This window comes from Anser cygnoides, chromosome 27 (genome assembly GCF_040182565.1).
Source record: "Anser cygnoides isolate HZ-2024a breed goose chromosome 27, Taihu_goose_T2T_genome, whole genome shotgun sequence".
In the NCBI taxonomy this organism is placed as follows: domain Eukaryota; kingdom Metazoa; phylum Chordata; class Aves; order Anseriformes; family Anatidae; genus Anser; species Anser cygnoides.
Window position 1 is genome coordinate 1,497,405 of NC_089899.1, and position 18,718 is coordinate 1,516,122.

An 18,718-nucleotide genomic window follows, 5' to 3' on the forward strand; every position below is an offset into this window, starting at 1 on the left:
GGGGGCCACCGGAGCCCCAGGTGATGGCTGTCACCCGCTGACGGATGGCAGCCGGGGCGGTGACACAGCCCCTGCACCCGTGGCTAACGCAGGCAGTGCCCCGATGAATTCATCAGGCTCACCACCGGCGTGATTCATGAGCGGGGCTGGCAAAAGGAGCCGGCGGAAAAGGATTGTGTTTGCTTAAAATTAATTTAGGGGTGGCAAAAGGAACCAGATGGAGAGCGCCGTTACCGTGCGCCGGGTCCCGGCCAAGTCAAGCCTCCTCTGCGGAGGGACCGTCCCCGGGTCCCCGCTCCGCCGGGAGCCCAGGAAAGCGCAGGGTTGGGGCCACTGAACTGTTAAAAAAATTTATTAAAATGTCCAGCAGTACAGAAACGCAGAGAGTCAGAAATGCCACGGAGGAGGAGAGGGGGAGAAGGGGAACGGGACACGGCAGTCACGTCGCAAACAGCAGAGATCAGAAAGCGCCGTACACACACACACGCCAACTCCAACGGGGAACCGACAATGAACGGAAAAGGGAAAATCCAACCCCAAAACCAGCCGGGAGGGCCCTGGTGCGGGGTAGCCCCACGAGCCAGGGCAGGGCAGGAACGGGGACCCCGTGCCGGGTTTGGGGACGCCCCGCGGGCAGGACCGGGGCGCTGAGGACACCGGCTGGGGCAGGAAGACGGGGAGGCTGTTAAAAAACTGGAGCCATCCAAGGGGATGCGATGGCCAAGGGCAGTCGGGGTGATGGGTGGGGGGCTGCTGCGTGACCCCCCCCAAAACCTGGAGGGGACCAGACCCCAGCAGGGGCAATCAGCCAGCTGCAGAACAGCCCCCCCAGGGCTCCACGGGGATTTGGGGGTCCCCGTGCGGGGCTGGGGGCTCGACCCCGGGGTGCGGGCACGGCACCACGGGATCGAGGACTGAGCGTGGGGCATGCGGGGAGGGCTGGGGACGCACACGCTGCCGCCCCCGCCCGATCCTATTCCCTACGGGGCCGGGCATCCTAGGAGCTAAAGCAAAGGGGGGTTATAAAAGAGGGGTGGGTGGGAGGGAAGGGGGTCGGGAAACGTCACCGCGTCCCATCCCAGAGACGGCTGGTCCTGGGGCGCCCGCGGGGGCCCTTGTGCTTGCTGCTCCCCCCCCGGCTCTAGAAGTAGTGGCCCTCCTCCATCCAGTCCAGCCGGAGGTGCTTGCGGTGTTTTCGCCGCTCCTTGCGGGGTTTGTGGTGGTGGTGCTGGTGGTGGGGGTGGCTGTGGCGGTGCCGGTGGTGCCGCCGCGCCCGGTGCGACCGCCTGGCTAACGGGGGGCAAAGAGCGGGGGTCCGGGGGGGTCAGGGAGCCCCCCAGACCCACGCACCGTTCCCGGACCCCCCCTCCCGCCCCCCCAAGGTCCCCACTAACGTTTTGTGCAGAGGATTTTGGGCCGGTCCCACTTGCCGTTGCTGTGGCACTTGATGGTGGGGATGTGGCGCTGGGTGAAGCCCTCCTCGCACTGGTAGCGCACGCTCGAGTGGATGCTGTACTTCTCCTTCTTCTTCCCCACGGCGAAGGCGTTCTCCACCTCCGGCGGGGGCCCGCACAGCACTGGGGGGGGGGACACAGACCCCATCAGCCACCACCCGGACCCCAGCACCGGGAGGGGACGTGCGGGCACCCTACACACGCCGCCGGTTCCGCGAGGCCGAGCGGCGGCGGTGGCTTCGTTACAGAGCCCATCCATCGAGAGGTTCCTCTGCCAGATTTGCAGCAAGGTGTTCCCGAGGATTTACATAGGTAATTAACGGCCTTATCGGGGCGAGCACATCGTTACGCGCGGCCGGCGGGAGAGGGAGGCGCGCTCCTCCGGCTCACAACGAACAGCTGGAGGTTAATATAACTTTCAAGATAAGGAATGAGAACTTAATAGTTTTAATGGCGGCAAATTAAGCAAATTAAAGTGGAGAGGGAAGAATTAACCGTGGGGAAAAAAAAGATATAATGGAGATTAAGGGGAGCTGCTCGAGTTTTCCTTGGTGAGGGGCTGGGAGAGGTTTCCTGAGGATGAGGAGGTGCCTGGAGGCTGCAGGGTGGGGATGAAGGATGGGGATGATGGGCGCCATGGGATGAGGATGTGGAATGGGGATGTGGGATGGGGATGCTGGGATGGGGATGGGGATGCTGGGAGCCATGGGATGGGGATGAAGGATGGGGATGTTGGGATGGGGATGGGGATGGGGATGCTGGGAGCCATGGGATGGGGATGAAGGATGGGGATGATGGGGGCCATGGGATGGGGATGTTGGGATGGGGATGCTGGATGGGGATGGGGATGGGGATGCTGGGAGCCATGGGATGGGGATGAAGGATGGGGATGATGGGGGCCATGGGATGAGGATGAAGGACGGGGATGCTGGGATGGGGATGGGGGGACCCTGGGGGTGGGCCCTGGGGCTGTCCCCATCCCGCCTTTCTTGTACCTGTGCCTTTCTTGCAGATGTAGGGCAGGTTGTAGTTGCAGGGCACGTCGTTCCACTTGCCGATCTCGTGGGACACCAGCACCACGCAGTCCTCGCCGCCCGCGAAGAAATTGTCGGGTTGGTTCTCCCGCCAGTTCTCGTATTGCTGGTGGGAAACGAGGCGGGGGGGGGGGGGGGGTGAGAGCACCCGCACCCCGCGCCCTGCACCCTGCGCCCCAGCAGGAGCCACCCCCGCGGGCCTCACCAAGCCGGTGTTGTCGGTCCACTGGAAGTCCTGCTCCACGATCCTGTCATTGAGCCCGATCCAGGTGTTCTCGTGCCCGAAACCTGGTGAGAGAGGGGTGAGGGGGGGGTCCCCAACCACCAACACCCGCATCCATGGAGGTGAGGAGCACCCAGGGGTGCCGGTGCCTGGAAAGCTCCAGGAGCAGGAGCCTTCTGGGCTGCAGGATTCGTGGCTGGAGAGTGATGGGATCCTCCTGCCAGTGCAGGAGGGACATGAGGACCCCCCCCGCGTCCCATCCCCCTCCCCAAGCCCGTACTGTTGATGAAGCCGTGCTCCTCCTGCGAGTGGATGCTGGTGAGGTGCCCAGCGCGGCGGCGGCAGTCCCGCTCCGCGTCCTCCCAGGAGCGCCGGCGGGCGAAGTAGCGGTAGCAGTGGCCCTGGAACTTGTGCCAGTTGTGGTCGCAGCCCTCCGTGTCTGCGGGGACATGGGGACACTGGGGACTGGGGCCAGCCCCCAGCGCCCCGGGATGCACGGAGACGCTCCCCGCTGCGGGGGAGGCTCCCGGGTCCTGCCCCGGAGGGGCAGAGGCTGGATTTGGCCAGTGATGCTGCCCTCGGGGGGGACAAGGGGGCTGCCCCGTGCCTCTCTCCCCACCTTTCTCGCAGCGGCTGCCCCCGTAGCTGGGCAGGCAGAGGCAGACGAAGGAGTTGACCTCGTCGATGCAGGTGCCGCCGTTCTGGCAGGGGCTCGACAGGCAGTCGTCGATGTCTGCGGGGATGGCGGGGGGCTGTGGGCGCGCCGAGACCCCCCCTGGCACCCTCCTGCCCACGCCAGCCCCACCGGCAGCATGGGCACGGCACGCGGGCGTGCTCACCGATCTCGCAGTTCTCCCCGGTGAAGCCCTGGGCGCAGCTGCAGCTGCAGACGGAGCCGTTGGCGTGGCAGGTCCCGCCGTGCAGGCACGGGTTGTTCTGGCACGGGTCGGCCGGGGCTGCGGGGCAGGAGCAGGTGCCGTCACGGGGGGCACCCCGGTGCTTCGCCCCTACCCACCCCATTGCCCCCATCATGCTGCGCCACGCACTGGGACGCCCACCCAGCCCCGACACCAGCCCCAGCTCCTTGCTGGCAACGTGGGGACAACACAAACCCAGTCCTGGTCCTGCCCCAGGGCCTTGGCACGAGGACCATGGCGACTTTTCTGCCTCTCAGTGGCTCTAAATCTCACGTATATTTGTTACTTTTTTTTTTCTTTCCCCAGACACCAAAAGTCTGTGTATGCTCAACCCCCTCTGCTGGGAGCTGCCTCGCTAGCTATTATTATTATCAGCAACTGCAAATATTAAATATTTAGGAGGACGCTTTCCTGGCTCGCGTTAATAGCTCGGCTCGCTTTGAGAAACCCTGGCGACGCGCTGAACCTGTCACAGGCACAAAGCGAGCACCGAAGTCCCCGACGAGCCCTCTGCCTTGGATAAAACCTCCGCTTTGAACCCGACCCCACGGGTCTGCACCGTGCCCAGCGTCCCCAGCACCCCAACCCCGTGGCACCGCGCTCACCGTGCCGGCTGGTGTTGCCGGTGCCCGTCCAAGCCAGCAGCTCCCTCTCCTCCAGCAAGGGCTCCTCGCCGCTCCCGCTGTCGGCATCCAGCAGCGGGGCTCCCCCGGGCCCCCCCGTTGTGGATGGCTCAAAGAGCGGCTCTGCGCTCGGGGAGCCGGGCACCTCCGGCACCCACGGGTGGGGGGCGGTGGGTGACGGCCAGGGTGCGTCAGTGGGAGCTGAGGGGCGGCTGGCCAGGGTGGGGGGGTCTTCCCTCTTCGCCTCCCCTGAGGTGTCCTCCTCGCTGGGGCTGGGGGGCTGCCGGGGGGCCGGGGGGTGCAGGAGATGCTCGGCTCCCTCCAGCTCCGGCGCCGTGGGGCTCACAGGTCGTGGGGCACCCGTGGAGCCGTCCTCTGCCTCCCCCGTGCCCTCCGCCGGCCACTCGGAGCCAGCCCGTGGGGTCACCTCGCCGGCCGTGGGTGAAGGCGAGGGGACGTCCCGTGCCACGGGGGTGACGGCTGCTTCGTCCCTCGGCTCAGCTGTCCCTGTCCCCGCATCCCCGTACCCGGCTGGGTGCTCGTGGCCAGGCTCAGCCCCCATTTCGGGTGCCCCCTGGGGAGCTGTGGGGCTCAGCCCACCCTGATGGGGATGGGGAGAAGCCGCCACCGTGGTGCCAGGGACCCCCATGGGCAGGTGGAGGAAGGTCACTGCCTTCCTCTGCCTCTCCAGTGAGCCTTCCCCCAGGGCCCCGCTGCCATCACCGCCGGGCTGCGGGGACGTTTCGGGGAAATCGGCCACCAGCGGGGCTGGGGGCAGCGGGGGCCGTGGTGGGACGGGGTCGCCGTCCTCCTTGGGAGGGGTGTCCCCAGAGAAGTCCTCGGTGGCATCCGCAGGCAGCCAGGGGGAGTCACCGCGGGCGCTGGGGCCACGGGGTGGTGCCCCCACTGCGATGACATCCTGGTGGTCGGAAGCACCATGGGGAGCCACGGGGGTGGGTGGTGACGGTGGCAGGGACGGCCGTGCAGCCCCCCCGGGACCACGCGGGGCCGTGCGGGGGCTCCACTGAGGAGAATCCCTCGGTGACGGGGGCACCGGGGCAGTGGCTGGTGCCAGCAGCTCTGCAAGAGATGGCACAAGGTGGGGGTCCCCTGGGCTGGAGCACTCCAATGCCACTGCTACCACCACCACCACACACCCCCCACCCCAAGCATCACTTACTGTGGCCGATCTCATCCTCCACCTCGTTGGAGAGCGGGTAGGGACCCCCCCCAGGGGGACTCTCAGCACCGGTGTGGGCGATGCTCCACGTCTCCACCGCGTTGGCTGCAGCCCCCTTCACCTCCAGGGCCAGGAAGGGGGCGTGGGTGACTGTCCCCACTGGGTCCCCGGCCACCGTAGGGTCCCCAGACACCATGGGGTCCCCAGCCACTGTGGGATCCCCAGCTACTGTGGGGTCCCCAGCCACTGGGGGATCCCCAGCCACTGTGGGGTCCCCAGCCACTGTGGGATCCCCAGCCACTGTGGGATCCCCAGCCACTGTGGGGTCCCCAGCCACTGGGGGGTCCCCAGACACTGGGGGGTCTCCAGACGCTGGTGGGTCCCCAGTCACCGGGGGGTCCTCAGCCACTGGGGGGTCCCGGCTCTGCCGCTGCAGCTGGAAGTAGCGCCCATTCAGCCCAGCATAGCTGCTCCTTTTGGGGGCACGTGAGCTGCCCAGCAGGGTGCTGGGGGTCTCTGCTGCCGTGCCAGGGACTGTCCCCAAGCCAGGCGGTGCTGTCGGTGAGCTGGTGACCTCCTGGGCTGGGCTTTGGGACTGCGGCAGCAGGGCAACCGGGGGCTCCTCAGGGCCGGGGGCTTCTTGCACAGGCGGTGCTGGGCTGCTGCTGGCCGGATCCTGCCGGGTGCTCACAGGCTCCTGGTCCACCACGTTGAGGGCTTCGTCCTCGTGGGGCCACGCCGGCGAGGAGGTGGTGGCTGGCGGCAGGGCCGTGCCGTTGGCCCCGGGGATGTCACCGCGCCACGCTGCCACGCTGCTGCTCACCGCCCGCAGCTGCTCATCCTCATCCTCCCCCGGCCCCGCAGCCCCCGGCTGCGGCAGGAGGCCGACGCGTGGGGTGTCCCCAGACGTGGCCGGGTCCTCACGCTCCTCCTCGTGCTCCACCAGCACGTTGTCGCTGCCCGGCGGGTCGGGCGTGGGCAGCTCCTGCTCCTTCTGCCCCGCGTGCGCTGCGGCGGAATCACCGGCATCCAGCGTGTCCGCTGTGGGGAGGAGGACCGGGGGTGGGCCGGGTGCCTGGGACACGAGTGGGGACCCGGTGGTGGCACCACAGCCCGTCTCCGTTACCTTTGTAGCAGTAAGCATCAAACTTGGAGGCGGGCTGGGGGAAGCCGGTGCGGTTGGGGAACTGGTAGAGGGTCCTGACGCCCGAGGCCTCGCCGCCGCATTTCCTGCGCGGGACCCTGATGGGGTAGCGGACGCTGCCGTCCGCCAGCCAGCCGGGGTCGCACTGGTCCAGGCCATCGCGCCAGGCCAGGTAGAGCTGCCCAGTGGTGGCCAATGAAGCCCCCCGGGCCCGGCAGTGCCTCCGGGCCCCCTGCAAGGTGAACCGCCCCGGCGCCGTGGCGTAAAACACCTTCCCTGCAAGAGAGCGGAGCTCGTCGGAAAGCCGTCACCATCCCCAAGGGTGGCACCGAGCACGCCAAGGGATGTCCCCAGGCGTCGGCGCGTGCCCACCGCCGCGGTGCTGCTTGCCTTGCAGCTCCCGTGCGTAGCAGTAGACATCGTACGCTTCGCCAGGGTCCCTCTGGCCGTAGCTGCGGACGCCGGGGAGGCTGTTGCGGTCCCCGTAGCAGCCGGGCCGGGACAGCGTGATGGGATACCTGCGGGAGAGGGGCGCGGGGGGTGCTCAGCTCCGTGGGTGCCCACGACAAGGGGTACCCACACCACGCGCTTACCGCACGCTCTGGTCAGCCAGCCAGCCGGCGTCGCAGTTGTCATAGCCGTCCTCGAAGGCGGCCTGGAGGTGCTGGGGTGAGGCGATGACGGCCGAGTTGTCCAGGCAGGCGCGCTGGGCAGCGGCAAAGGTCAGCGCGTAGCGCTCCCCCGCCGGGCGGTAGTGGAAGACGACGCCTGGAAGGAGAGCGGATGGCACGGCTCGTATAGGGTGCACGGTGTGTGTGGCTTGCACTGGGTGCATAAGGCGCACAGCTTGCAGAAGGGGTGCAGGGCACAGGGGCTGCGTGGCTTGGATGGGATGCATGGCTTATAGCGGGTGCACGGCTCGTAGGGTGTGCACGGCTTGTGTGGGGTACAGGGTTTGTGTGGGGTACGGGGCTTGCGTAGGGCACATGGGGCGCACAGCTTGCATAGGGTGCATGGCACGCATGGCTCACACGAGGGGCACGGAGTGTACAGGGTACGGGTGTGGGGTACGGGGCTTGTACGGGGCACAGGGCTTGCACGGTGTGCTTGGCTTGCATGGCTTGCACAGGGGACGCAGGGTGCACAGCTTGTGCAGGGCGCACGGTGCGCACGGTGCACGTGGTGTGCACGGCTCGCACGGCTCGCACAAGCACGATGCCCCACGGCTCACCCGTCACCTCGAGGGGCAGCAGGTCCTGCTCATCGTCGATGCCGGCCACCACCTCGCAGCGGTACAGCCCCGCGTCGCTGGCGCGGGCGGCGCGCAGCAGCAGCGTGGCGTTGTAGCGGTCGCGGGGGTAGCCGGGCAGCGACACCCGGCCCTCGTAGGCTTTCACCACCTTCACCGCGTTGTCCTTGGCCACCAGGATGGGGACGTCCTCCCTCTGGCCCGTGGCCGAGCGCACCTTGCTCCATTTGACACGGGGAGGGTCTGGGGGCTCGTTGGGCCCCAGCGAGGCGGAGGGCTGGAGCAGGAAGAGGCAGGGCAGGGCCACGGGCTCCCCCAGCCCCGCGCGCACAGCCTGGTGCTGCACCCGGTTGATGTGGATCACCTTCCCATCGTCCTGGGAGCCTGCGGGGAGAGGCGCCCAGATACCAGGGGGATGGGCAGCACGAGCTCCCGCAGGGCTCTGGGGCTGCTGGGGGGTTTGTCCATAGCGTGGGGGGAACTGAGGGGGCGGGAGGGCATTGTAGGGTCTTGTCCCATCCCTGCCCTGCGATTCGGTGGCACCCGACCCCACTGGGAGAAAGCCACCCACCCCTGAGCTGGGATAAAGTGTGGCAGCGATGAAGACCTCCTCCTCCTCCTCCTCCCGCAGTAATCCTGCCCTCCCCGGGCACTCTCCCACAAATCCCATAACTCTTGGAAAGCCCCAAGAGCTGCTCTCCCTGCCCGCAGCGGGGACGGTGGCGGATGCTCCCCGCAGAGCCAAGCTGGCTGGGGACGGCCACTAATCCCGGTGCGGGACCCCCCCGGGCGCCTTCCCCCACCCTATTCCCACTCCATCGCAGCCACAGAGCTTCACCCCGAGCCTCTCACTCCTTAGGGGTTCCAGGGGTCCTAAAGCACCCCAGGAGCAGGACGTCACCGTGCCCCTGCCATGCGGGATGGGGACACGGGGTGGGCAGAAAGGATCCGGCCCCAGAGACGCAGCAAAGCCACCCGTGGGGGACAGCTCGGCGGAGGGGGGGTGCTGAGCCAACAGGATTAAGGGTTTAAAGTCTCGCTCGGCACGAGGGGGGGATCACGGCCGCCTGGGGGGGCTTTTCCCTCGCTAATCCCCTGCCGGCCCCTCCAGCTTCTGCGTTTTATCCCACTGCGGGGCCAGGGCATCGCGCGGCACCGACGGAGCTTGCAGACCCAGCCCCCTCCTGGAGCCGGTTGTTCTTCGCCCTAACTATTCATTAGTGCTGGTAGTTCATTATTTGTGTCTGTTTCCTCTTATTGGCTAATTATCCCCAGCTACTTCGCGCCGCCGGCAGGCGACAGCTCCTTGCTCTTCGCCCACAAGCTGCTGCCCCTGCTCGCAGCTGGGAGGGGGGGGGGGACAGGATCTGTCCCCCGGGTGCCACTTACCCAGCACGGCGATGGGGAGCAGGGAGAGCCCGAGCAGGATCCAGTAGCCGGCATCCCCCATCACCTGGACCATCCTTGACCTGCAACGAGAGCGGGGTCGGATTCTCGCCGCTCCCCCTGTTTGCCCGGCGGCACGCCATCGGTCCCTGAACCGCCGCAGGGCCGCGGTGACACCGGCCCCCCGGGAGGCGCGGGGAGGAGCAGGATGAGCTCCGTTAGCAGGAGAGCATGAGCCTGGGGAGAGTTTGGTTTCGCTGCCGGTGCCACCCACGGTGACATGGCTGCGCCTCCGCTACGGGGGCACGGGTAAGCCCTGGGGTCCTGTAGGCTCCCCCCAGCCTGGCCGTGCAGGATGCGGCCCCATTAACATGCAGCGGACGCCTCCGGCTGCCGGAGCCGGTGTGGAGCATAAAACCAGCAACGCCACTCGCCGAAAAGCTCCCATCCATCTGCTTCACTGCAGCAACGATCAGTGTTTTCTAAATCATTCGGTCCCTGGTCTGGGAGGGATGCTCAGCACCCCCCCCCCCCAGCTCTGACACCAACCTCTGGCACGGCCCTGCCCCGTCCCCTGGCCGGGATGGGGACCGCCTGGTTTTGGGGACACGGCCCCTCGACCCTCCTGAGCTGCGGCTTTCGGCTCAGCCCGCGGCTTCCCCGCTCCCCGATGCTCCATTTTCCAGCCCTTGATTCCTCCCCCTGTCCCTTCTGCTTTTATGGGACAAAAATAGAAATAAAGAGCGAAACGGCAAGAAAAAAAGGAGACCCCCCGCGTTCAGCGCTGGAAAACGGCCTTTTGGGGGGGCACAGAGCTGGGTTTTATTTCACCTGTTCTACAGAAGAAAGCATTTGCAGTCCCAGCAGCTGCCCCTTCCCTTTAGCACAGCTCTGGGGGTCTTTCTGCCTCCGAAACCTGCAGCTAATAAAAGGCGAGGGGGTCGCCTGGCCCCCAGCGTGGCTCCGCACCGTGCCTTAACGTATCTGCAGGAGGGAAGGATGCGGCCGGGGACGGCCTCTGCGGCTCGCTGCAAAGTCGGGGACAGCGGCGGCTCCCCCGAGATGCTCTGGGATGCTCAGAGAGCAGCGGGACTTAAGGCCTGGGGGGGGTTTCGCTCTCCGGGAAGGAAATCCCAGCGAAATCCCGGCCCCGCTGCCGCTTCCCCAGCCCCGATGGAAACCGGCACTCAACTTTTCCCTGATTTCCCACTACAGAAAAAAAAAGACCTAAGTGACTTGGCATGCCCAGGCGCTGGGGTTTCCAGCTCCTCCCCATTGAAATGCAAATCCTGCCTTCCTCAGCTCTCCCAGCACAAACCCTCGGTGCCGGGTGCGGGACGGGGACCCCGGGGTGGGGATGGAGCGGTGGGTGCAGGACGTGGGTGCTGGCTGCAGGGTTGGGGGTGCCCAGGAGATGAAGCACTGGGGTAGAAGTGCCAACCCAAGCACTGCACTCACACACATCCCTGGGCTTCGAATCCCCCACAGTCCATTTTTTTGGTCTTTTCGCCCCTGTTTTCCCTTTTCACTTCCCTCGACACTCATCCCTGCAGCTTCCAGGCCACGCCGGGGTGGCCGCACGGATCCGGAGCCGAAGGGACCCGGGGGAGAGCCCGACGAGTGGCGTCCACGTGCCATCGTATAAATACTCCGCTAAGCTCTGCGCTGTTTACCCAGAGCCGCTGTGCTGGAGACGGGTCCTCGCTGAGCAAACGCGGCCCACGCCGCTGGGTAAACATTCAATATTTTATTTAAATGTTAAACATGGAAGTTGCTCTTTGGATGCGCAGCCGCCCGCCGCGCCTGGACGGGCAGACGGATGGCACCGTGCTCCCGCGGCCGTCCCCGGGCTGGCAGCAGCGGGTGCAGGGCGCCGTGCACGCGGCGGCGAAGGGGCTGCCTGGCTGTCAGCGGCCCTGACATCAGCGTTTCTGCAGGTTTTGCTTTCGCAGCAGTGGCGGCACGGTGCTGGGAGTGGACGTCAGCACCCGCTGCCTCCCTGGGGACCCCAGCCCGCCGCCAGGGCGCACGGCCCCAGCTGGCCGCTGCCACCCCTGCCCTTCAAGCGCATGGGGACCGTGTCCCGCTGGCACTGTGACTCTGCTCCAAGCAGGAAGACAAAGGGAGGACCCCGCCGTGTCCCCAGGCCCCGTGGCTGCCACTGCTCTCAGCCAGCGCCAGCCCGAAAAGTTGATCCCAAGGTCAGGGGAAGAGGCAGCGCAGCCTCCAGCCCTGCCGGTGCCAGCTCTGTGCGCAGCCCCCACCACGTGCCCTGCTGGGATCCCCCGGGAGAGGGGACATCAGGGACACCGGGGACAAAGCAGAGCCTGGGCACAGCCAACATTCCCCCTCCCCAAATTAATTTTCTCCCCATTATGATGTCCCCAGCTCAGGGACCGCATCCAGGCAGCATCCCCGGCACCTCGTCAATTACGGGGCCGTCTCCCTCCCTCCCACCTCCTCCCGATCCACTAACCCCCAGCCAGCTCCAGCACGGCCACTGGGGCAGGATTTGGCCCGGGGGCCGTGGGTTCAGCTGGGTGTCACCGCGCTGTCCTCGGCCACAGCTGGCGGTGACACCAAGGCACGGAGGGTGGCACCGAGAGGCAGCAGCGGCCGTGCCACCGCGTCCCCGCGGGCTGAGCGGTGCGGGCGCTGCGGGTGGCCGCAGTCGGGGCGATGCCACGGGCTCATGGCACGGTGACACTCGTGGCGCCACGTGGCTGGGCCCTCTCGGGGACAAGGGAAGCGTCCCCGTGCCCTACGCGGCCCGGCACCTGCCGCAAACCGGGGCAAAAGCCAAAGGAGCGGCAGATGAGAGAAATTTAAAATAACGCCGGTGCAAAGCCGCCCCCCCAAGCCGGGCGAACATTTTCACATCTGTCACTAGCTGTCACCACATGAATAATTCATCCGCCTCATGAATATGCAAAGCCGGGGCTGGTGATGAGCTTCAGCTGAAACCTAGCTTAATTCCTCCCAGGCCACCGGGTGCCGGGCTGACCCTGCCACTTTTGGGGCATTTTCTCGTCCCGCCCCGAGCCGCGGGGCTGGGCAGGGGGCAGCCGGGGGTCTGCGGACCTCGGGGTCCCTGCGGAGCAGAGGGGACGCTGGGGGGGACACGGGCTCAGGGACACTGCCACCCCCATGGGCTGCAGCAGGACGGGGGCGCCCCCAGCTTTGGGGACCCCCCAGCCCTGGGGGTGCCCCCAGCCCCGCGCCACCTGCAGCCGGGGTGCTGGCGCTGTGACCTCTGCTGTCCCCACGGGTCACCGTGGTCCCCAGCACCATCAGGGCACCACGGAGCATTCGGCACCCGGCCACCCGGGTCGTCACCACACCGCGGGGCCGATCCTGCCCCCTGCACCCCCATGTCCCCACATCCCTCCTGGCGGGGTGGGGGCGAGCACCCAGGGCCCCCGCAGGGCTGCGCGGCCACGGCAGGAGCCCGGCAGCGGGGCTGGCTCCGCGTCCCCTCCTCTCTGCCCACAACAAAGGAATTCTGCAAACCGCGCTGCCGTCACATCTCGCAGGCAACGTGATGCTCCCGCTCCCCCCCAGCCTGCGAGAATAAATTAGCACCTCGGCAAACTGTGATCCTGGCCAATATGGGCCCTTTGCTGGGTGCGATTTTTATTAGGCAGACAGTCTGCAGCCTTTATTTTAGATTTCGCTCTTATTTTTATTATTATTTTTTTCCCACCCCCCCCCCCCCCGGCTTTTTGTCTCTCCCTGGGAGGCTGAGCACCCGTAGCAGGAGCCCCAAAACCCATGTGGAGTCACGGCAAACCCCGGCCCCATAGCGGGCTCGGCTGCACACCGGCAAGCGGCCCCAAAAGCGGCACCAGAGCCCACCCAAAAGCAGGGAGGCTGGAGGGTGCAGGATGCGGCCAGCGGGCCTGGCCCAGAGCTGAGCCTCCAGCACCTTCCTGCCCACGGAACACCGGGTGTGCCGGGCTCCTGGGGAGCCCCCGAGCACCCCAAAGCCCTCGCTGGTCCCCACGCACGCATCCATCCTTCCCGGCATCCCGCTGGCCATCCCAGCCTCGCCGTGCAGCTGGCGGATGCGGGCTGGGCCTCATCCTGCCCACGGTGCCGAGCCCCTGCTGTGACACCAGCCCTGCCTGGTCCCCAGCAGCTTGGGGGGGGACACTGGGGACACCGCGTCCAGAAACTTTCCGGCTCCCTCCCTGATGAGGAAACCCCGGTGGCACCAACAGGGACCGGGCAGGGGAGGAGACCACGGCGCACCGGGTCCAGCACCACAGGGAGGGGACCCCCAGCTGCCAGCACCTGCCACCCTCCCCGTTGTCCCTTGTCTCCTCTCTCCGCCACCACCTCGCTGCCAGCATCCTCCAGCCCTGCCTGTCCTACTGGCCTCCGTGCTGGTGGCCCCCAGCCCTGGTGTCCCCAAGCCCCTGTCAGCACCGGTGTCCCCAGCCTCAGAGCCCTGGTCCCCGTGTCCTGCTGTCCCCAGCGTCCCCCCACGCTGGTGTCCCAGTGGCGTCCCCACAATCCCAGTGGTGCCGGCCCTATTGTCCCCCAAGCCCCACTCCTGCTGCCCCCCAGCTGGTGTCCCCCCCCTCCCCAGTGTCCCCCTCCCCAGTGTCCCCCTCCCCAATGTCCCCAACCCCCTGTCACACCGCGCCCCCTCTCCAGCACCCCCCATCCCTTCCCACCCCGGTGTCCCCCCACCCCAAACCCGTTGTCCCCAGCCCGGTGCCCGCACCCCCGAGCCGTGACAGCCGCCTTGTCCCCCCCGTGTCCCCAGCCCGGATCCGTCCCTCCCGTCCCCCCAGCGGTGCCACCGTCCCCGTCCCCGTCCCCATCCCGGTGCGCTCCCACCGCGCGGCACCGGGCACCGCAGCGGGGGCGCGGCGCGGGCGGTGCCGGTGCCGGTACCGGTACCGATACCGATACCGATGCCGGTACCGTGCCGTACCGATGCCGGTGCCGGTGCCGCACGTACCTGGGGCCGTGCTCACGGCGCGCAGGGGGTCATCGCCGCCGGAGGAGCCTCGCACCGAGCTCCCCGCCGGCACCGGGGGCTTAAAAGCGGGGAGCGGAGAGGGAGGTGGGGGGCGGGGGGGATGGGGGGGCAGCGGGTCGGGGTCCCCCGGAGGGGGCCGAGCCGGGCCGGGCCGGGCCAATCGCGGCTGGCGGCAGGCGCGGCCCCCCCGCCGGTGCCGCCGGTGCCGCCCGCCCGCACCTGCCCGCAGCGGCGCCGAACCCCGCGCCCGCTCCGCGCCCCGCCGCGCTGCCGGGCGCAGGGCGAGGGGCGGCCGCGCATGCGTCTCCGCCTCCCCCCCCCCACCCCCCCAAACCGGGGCCGCCCCCCCACCCCCCCCCCGAGGGGCCGCCCCCTCCCCCGAGAGCGGAGCCGCCCCCCCGGCGCCGCAGCGCAGCCCCCGCCGCCGAGGATGGAGAGGGTTTGGGGGGGGGTCCCAGTGATGGGGAGCACCCCTGGACCTCTGCCCCCCCCCTCGCCCCCACACCGTTTCGCCCCCCTGGCACTGCACCCCCGGCATCCCTGTGCCGGCACCCGGTGGGTTTTAGGGTGGTGGTAAAGCGGGGGGCATCCTCGGGCCCCTCTGCACCCCAAAATCGCTGCTCGGCCCCGAAGCCCCCTTCCCACGTGCGGCGCACCCCACCCCAGCCCTGCACGGGGACCGGCTGGCTCTGGGCATTTTTTTCGGGGGGGGTCCAGATGAAGGGCACTTTCCCTGCCCCCCCCCTTAAATCCCTGCCAAGCTGTGCAGGCTGCATCCAGCACCTTCCAGCCCCCCCCGCACCCCTGTACGGCCCCACGTCGGGTGGGAGATGCTGAGGATGCTGAGGATGCAGGAAGGAAGGTGCTGAGGGCGGACAAAGCCTGGGAAAAGCCTCGATACAGCGGGAGAGACGCTCGGAAGCTGCGATGCCAGAAGTCACCCCCAACATAGGGGAAAACTGTCACCGAGCTGGGGGGGGGGGCACTTTTTTTCCCCCCCAAAACCTGCCGGCCTGAATGGAGAAAGCCGCCCTGTCTCCCGCGACTTGGCAGCGGCCGGCGCAGCGCCCCGGCGGAGACGGGTGCCCTTTCTCTTCCGCGTCTATAGGATGGGCCCACGGAAACCCGAGAGCAAAGTTCTCATTTCCGACTCCATTGTGCGGGACTTCGAGGCCCAGGCGCCGCTTCCTGCCTTTTGTGAGCCCCTACCACAGAGCCCTTCTGTTCCCCTCCTTTCTGCCGCTGCAGCTGGCGGCCCCGGCCCCAAAAGGTGCCCGGGTGCGGGGGGAAGGCGGCAGGGGTTAACGGCCCCGTGCCGTTTGCCAAGCGGGGTTGGGGAGAAGGACCCGGTGCTGTCCCCGTGCTGCCCCCACTTGCTGAGCACCCAGGTGTCGGGTGGTGCCACCCTACAGGTCTCCAATTCATCATCTTGGGAGAAAGGGCACCCATGGGTGCACCGTCTCGCTCCATCTCCATGTCCCCAGAGCGGGGACACGGGGTGGCCCAGCATGGGGACGTGGGTGAGCACGGATGGTCATGCTCGAGGCCGCACCTTTGGCCATGCTCAGCAGGATGAGGCCAGCTCCAAAATGCTGACCCAGCACCAGCTCAGCACCATTCGGGGTGAGGATGCTCTTGGTCCCGCACCCACGGCAAGCCCTACATCCCCCCTCTGCATTTCACAGCACGCCCAGGGACAGCGCCACTTCTTCCCCTCTCCCAGCTGGGAATTAACAGCGGCAGCACGCCCCAGTGGGGGGATTTCTCCCCAAAAACACCCCCTGCCCCACAGGATGGTTGTGCCGGAGCCCAGCGAGGACCGAGCCCCGTGGGCAGCCCCGGCCCCGCGGGCAGCGCGGCCGAAACGCCGCCGGCCATTTGTCTTGCTGAGCGAAGGTGCCGGCAGTGAGTTATCGGAGCTCTCCTCTCGAGTGGAGATAAATGTCATAACAGACACCAGCCAGCGCGGCTTATGGATGAGGATTTAATAGACACCGCTCCCCCCAGCGCTCCTCCCCGCGCTGGCAGCTGCTCCGTGCCCGGGGAGCGCAGCCCACGGCGGGACGGCGGCGTGGACCGGCTCCCCCACCGGCTCGGGGCTGCGCCCTCCAGCCGGTCCCTAAGGGCAGGAGGTGAATTCATAGGGTTCCCCTGGCCTGCGGCCAAGCCCCGATGCCCCTTTGTGTCCATCCCCTCCTGTCCGGCCTGGCAGGATGGGGTGGGAGATGCAGCTCCACGTGGCACGGAGGGATGGCCCTGATTCCCCATCGTTTTTGGGGGAAAGGGATTTGGGGTCGGATTTGGGGTTCCCCAGCCGCAGCGCCAGCCCATCCTCATCCTCTGCCCTGTCCCCCACTGCACGTCCTGCCTGGCTGGGCACCGGCAGCTCTGCCCCGAGCTGCTCCCGGCTGTCCAACGGGGTCCCCCCTGCGCCCCCGTGTCCCCATCCACACCAGGGACAGGCTGGGTGCCCCCTGGCTTGGTGGCACTTAGGTCACTCTGCACCTCGGTCCCGCTCTGCTTCGTCCCCAGCCCCGTCCAGTTTTGCACCGACGAAGAGAGCAGGGACCAGGGGCGCCTTTTTGAGCTGGAACGATGGGTTTCTGGCGAAATCCTGCAGCAGTGTTGCCGTGACGACCCTCCCGCAGTTTCCATCCAAAGATGTTTTCCTTTGTTGTGACAGGGATGCGGGGAGGGCACCGGGGAGGCGGCCGCGGGCGTGCGGGTGCACGACAGGGGCGAGGGGCTCCTGCCACCAAAGGCCAGGACCCGTCGCTGCCCCTGGGGACACCGGCACGGCACCGGCGTCGGGGCGACCCCACGGCAGAGCCTCCCGCTCCGCTCCGGTACAGCCCCCAAGGACAGCAAAGGGACCGGGAGCCACACGTGGCACGAGTTTGGGAGGTCTCAGCCAGGCGTGCCTCCCGCTGAGGACCGCAAGAGAGGGGACGTGGCCAAGCCGGAGCACGGCCGTGTCCCCCCGGGGTGCGCGTGGGGACCCCGTCCCACGCCCCGGCGAGCCGCTTGTTATTCCGCTCAGGTCCGCCTCCGGCTAATGAAGCCCGTTCCAGGAGAGCTGCCACATTCACTGGGAGAGCGGCTCCGTAATGAGGCCCCTGCCACCGCAGCTGCGGCCAGCGCTCGGGGCGCTGGCACGGGGACAGGCGGCAGGACGGACGGACGGACGGATGGATGGATGGATGGATGGATGGACGGACGGCTCTGCGGGGCCGGAACGCCGGGCGAGCCGCAGCCGGTACCTGGGCTTGGTAAAAATGCCGCTGTGATGTTGGTGCTGGGGCTGGAGCGGGGCAGGACACCCCGATCCGGGGGCTGATCTGGATGAGACCCAACGCTGGTGCCACGGAGCCACCTCCACGCTGTCCCCAAGCCCTGCGGCTCGCCCCAGCTGCTCCCAGAACCGTCCCCGCTTTTGGCCCAAACTGCCCCGTGCCGTGACCCGGGCAAGGGTGACGAGGGCACGGAGAGGACCGCGGGCTGGGGGCCACCACGGGTGCCATGCCCGGGGACGGGGTACCCTGCCCTGGCCAAGCACAACTTCGCTGCGAACCCGCCGGCAGGATGAATTGATTTTATTTTCTGTTTCCATGGCAACTGCCTCCTTCCCTTCCCCCTTCGGCCTGCCGGCAGCCCAGACCCGCTCCTGCGCCCTCCCCGGCCAGCACCCGGCCCCCAAAGGAGACGCGAGGGACACGGGCCGTGACCCAGCCTGGTCCCCTCCTCTGGGGACTCCGCGGGGTGGCAGCGCCACCAGCTCAGAATCTGCAGAGGGGGGCCCAATCCTGCACCTCTGCCCTGGCTGCAGCACGGGGGGGGGGATTTGGGGGAGCAGCCAGCGGGGCTGGGCACGCTGGGCACGTGTGCCCCCCCCGGGTGCAGGGGACATTCACCCCTCCTCAGCCCCTTTCTGGCACCGGCAATAACCAGCAGCAGGGCTGGACGCGGCGCTGCTTTATTAGCCCTAGCGGTAATTGCCCCCCCTGGCCCTGCCCGCGCGGGTACTCTGAGCAGCGTGCCCGTTAGCAGAGCCGGGCTCGTTAACGGCGCCAGGCTCGTTAGTGGCACCTCATCCCCGACACCTGCTCCCGGCTGATGTGTCACCTCTCCGGCCCAGAGGGCGGCAGCCCCGTGGTGCTGAGGAGCACCATGGGCGCCCAGCACCCTTGGCTCCGGCCGGCAGGGTGCTCGCTGGGAGGTTGGTGGCTGGTTGTAACGAGATAATTATAATTACATCCCTTCCTCTGCCTCCCCCCGGAGCAGTGCCCTCACCGCTGCCCTGCACGGCTCCTTCCCAGCGCGCGGATGCCACCACGCTGCTGCTCAGCACCAATTACCGAGCCCACGGCCACGCGGCAGCGGGCAGCGGTGCCCAACCTCGCCCTTCCCGGCCCCCTCGCCCCCAGCACCCCCCCGGCACGGCGGAGGGGATGAAGGCAGCATCGCATCCCCCGGGAGAACAGGCAGGGCCCTGTGGCGGGCAGGGCGGCCGCGGCGCTG

At 67.8% G+C, this 18,718-nt stretch overlaps 1 protein-coding gene across 2 annotated transcripts; it reads right to left on the bottom strand.

The window, feature by feature from the left end:
• Nucleotides 1-336: 336 nt before the first annotated feature.
• NCAN (neurocan) lies at nt 337-14,323 on the bottom strand. 2 transcript variants are annotated; one of them, XM_066983875.1, is made up of 15 exons: nt 14,180-14,323; nt 9,214-9,293; nt 7,807-8,208; nt 7,169-7,343; nt 6,966-7,093; nt 6,558-6,851; nt 5,432-6,472; nt 4,234-5,331; nt 3,551-3,667; nt 3,331-3,444; nt 2,992-3,150; nt 2,694-2,776; nt 2,450-2,594; nt 1,395-1,577; nt 337-1,286 (listed from the first exon to the last, which is right to left on the bottom strand). In XM_066983875.1, exons 2-15 carry the CDS (start codon nt 9,284-9,286, stop codon nt 1,021-1,023), a joined length of 4,278 nt encoding a protein of 1,425 aa, XP_066839976.1. In that variant the 5' UTR covers nt 9,287-9,293; nt 14,180-14,323; the 3' UTR covers nt 337-1,020. The 2 variants fall into 2 exon arrangements, with proteins under 2 accessions (XP_066839976.1, XP_066839977.1); XM_066983876.1 differs by having other exon boundaries at nt 337-1,290.
• Nucleotides 14,324-18,718: the final 4,395 nt, after the last annotated feature.

Bases quoted from the DNA above. Each gene is read 5' to 3' on its own strand.
- NCAN (XM_066983875.1), bottom strand. From the start codon at position 9,286: ATGGTCCAGGTGATGGGGGATGCCGGCTACTGGATCCTGCTCGGGCTC. The intron at 6,852-6,965 runs GCAAGCAGCACC...GCTCTCTTGCAG, and splicing joins CTACGCACGGGAGCTGCAAG to GGAAGGTGTTTTACGCCACG. The intron at 1,578-2,449 runs GTACAAGAAAGG...CCCCCCCCCCAG, and splicing joins CATCTGCAAGAAAGGCACAG to TGCTGTGCGGGCCCCCGCCG.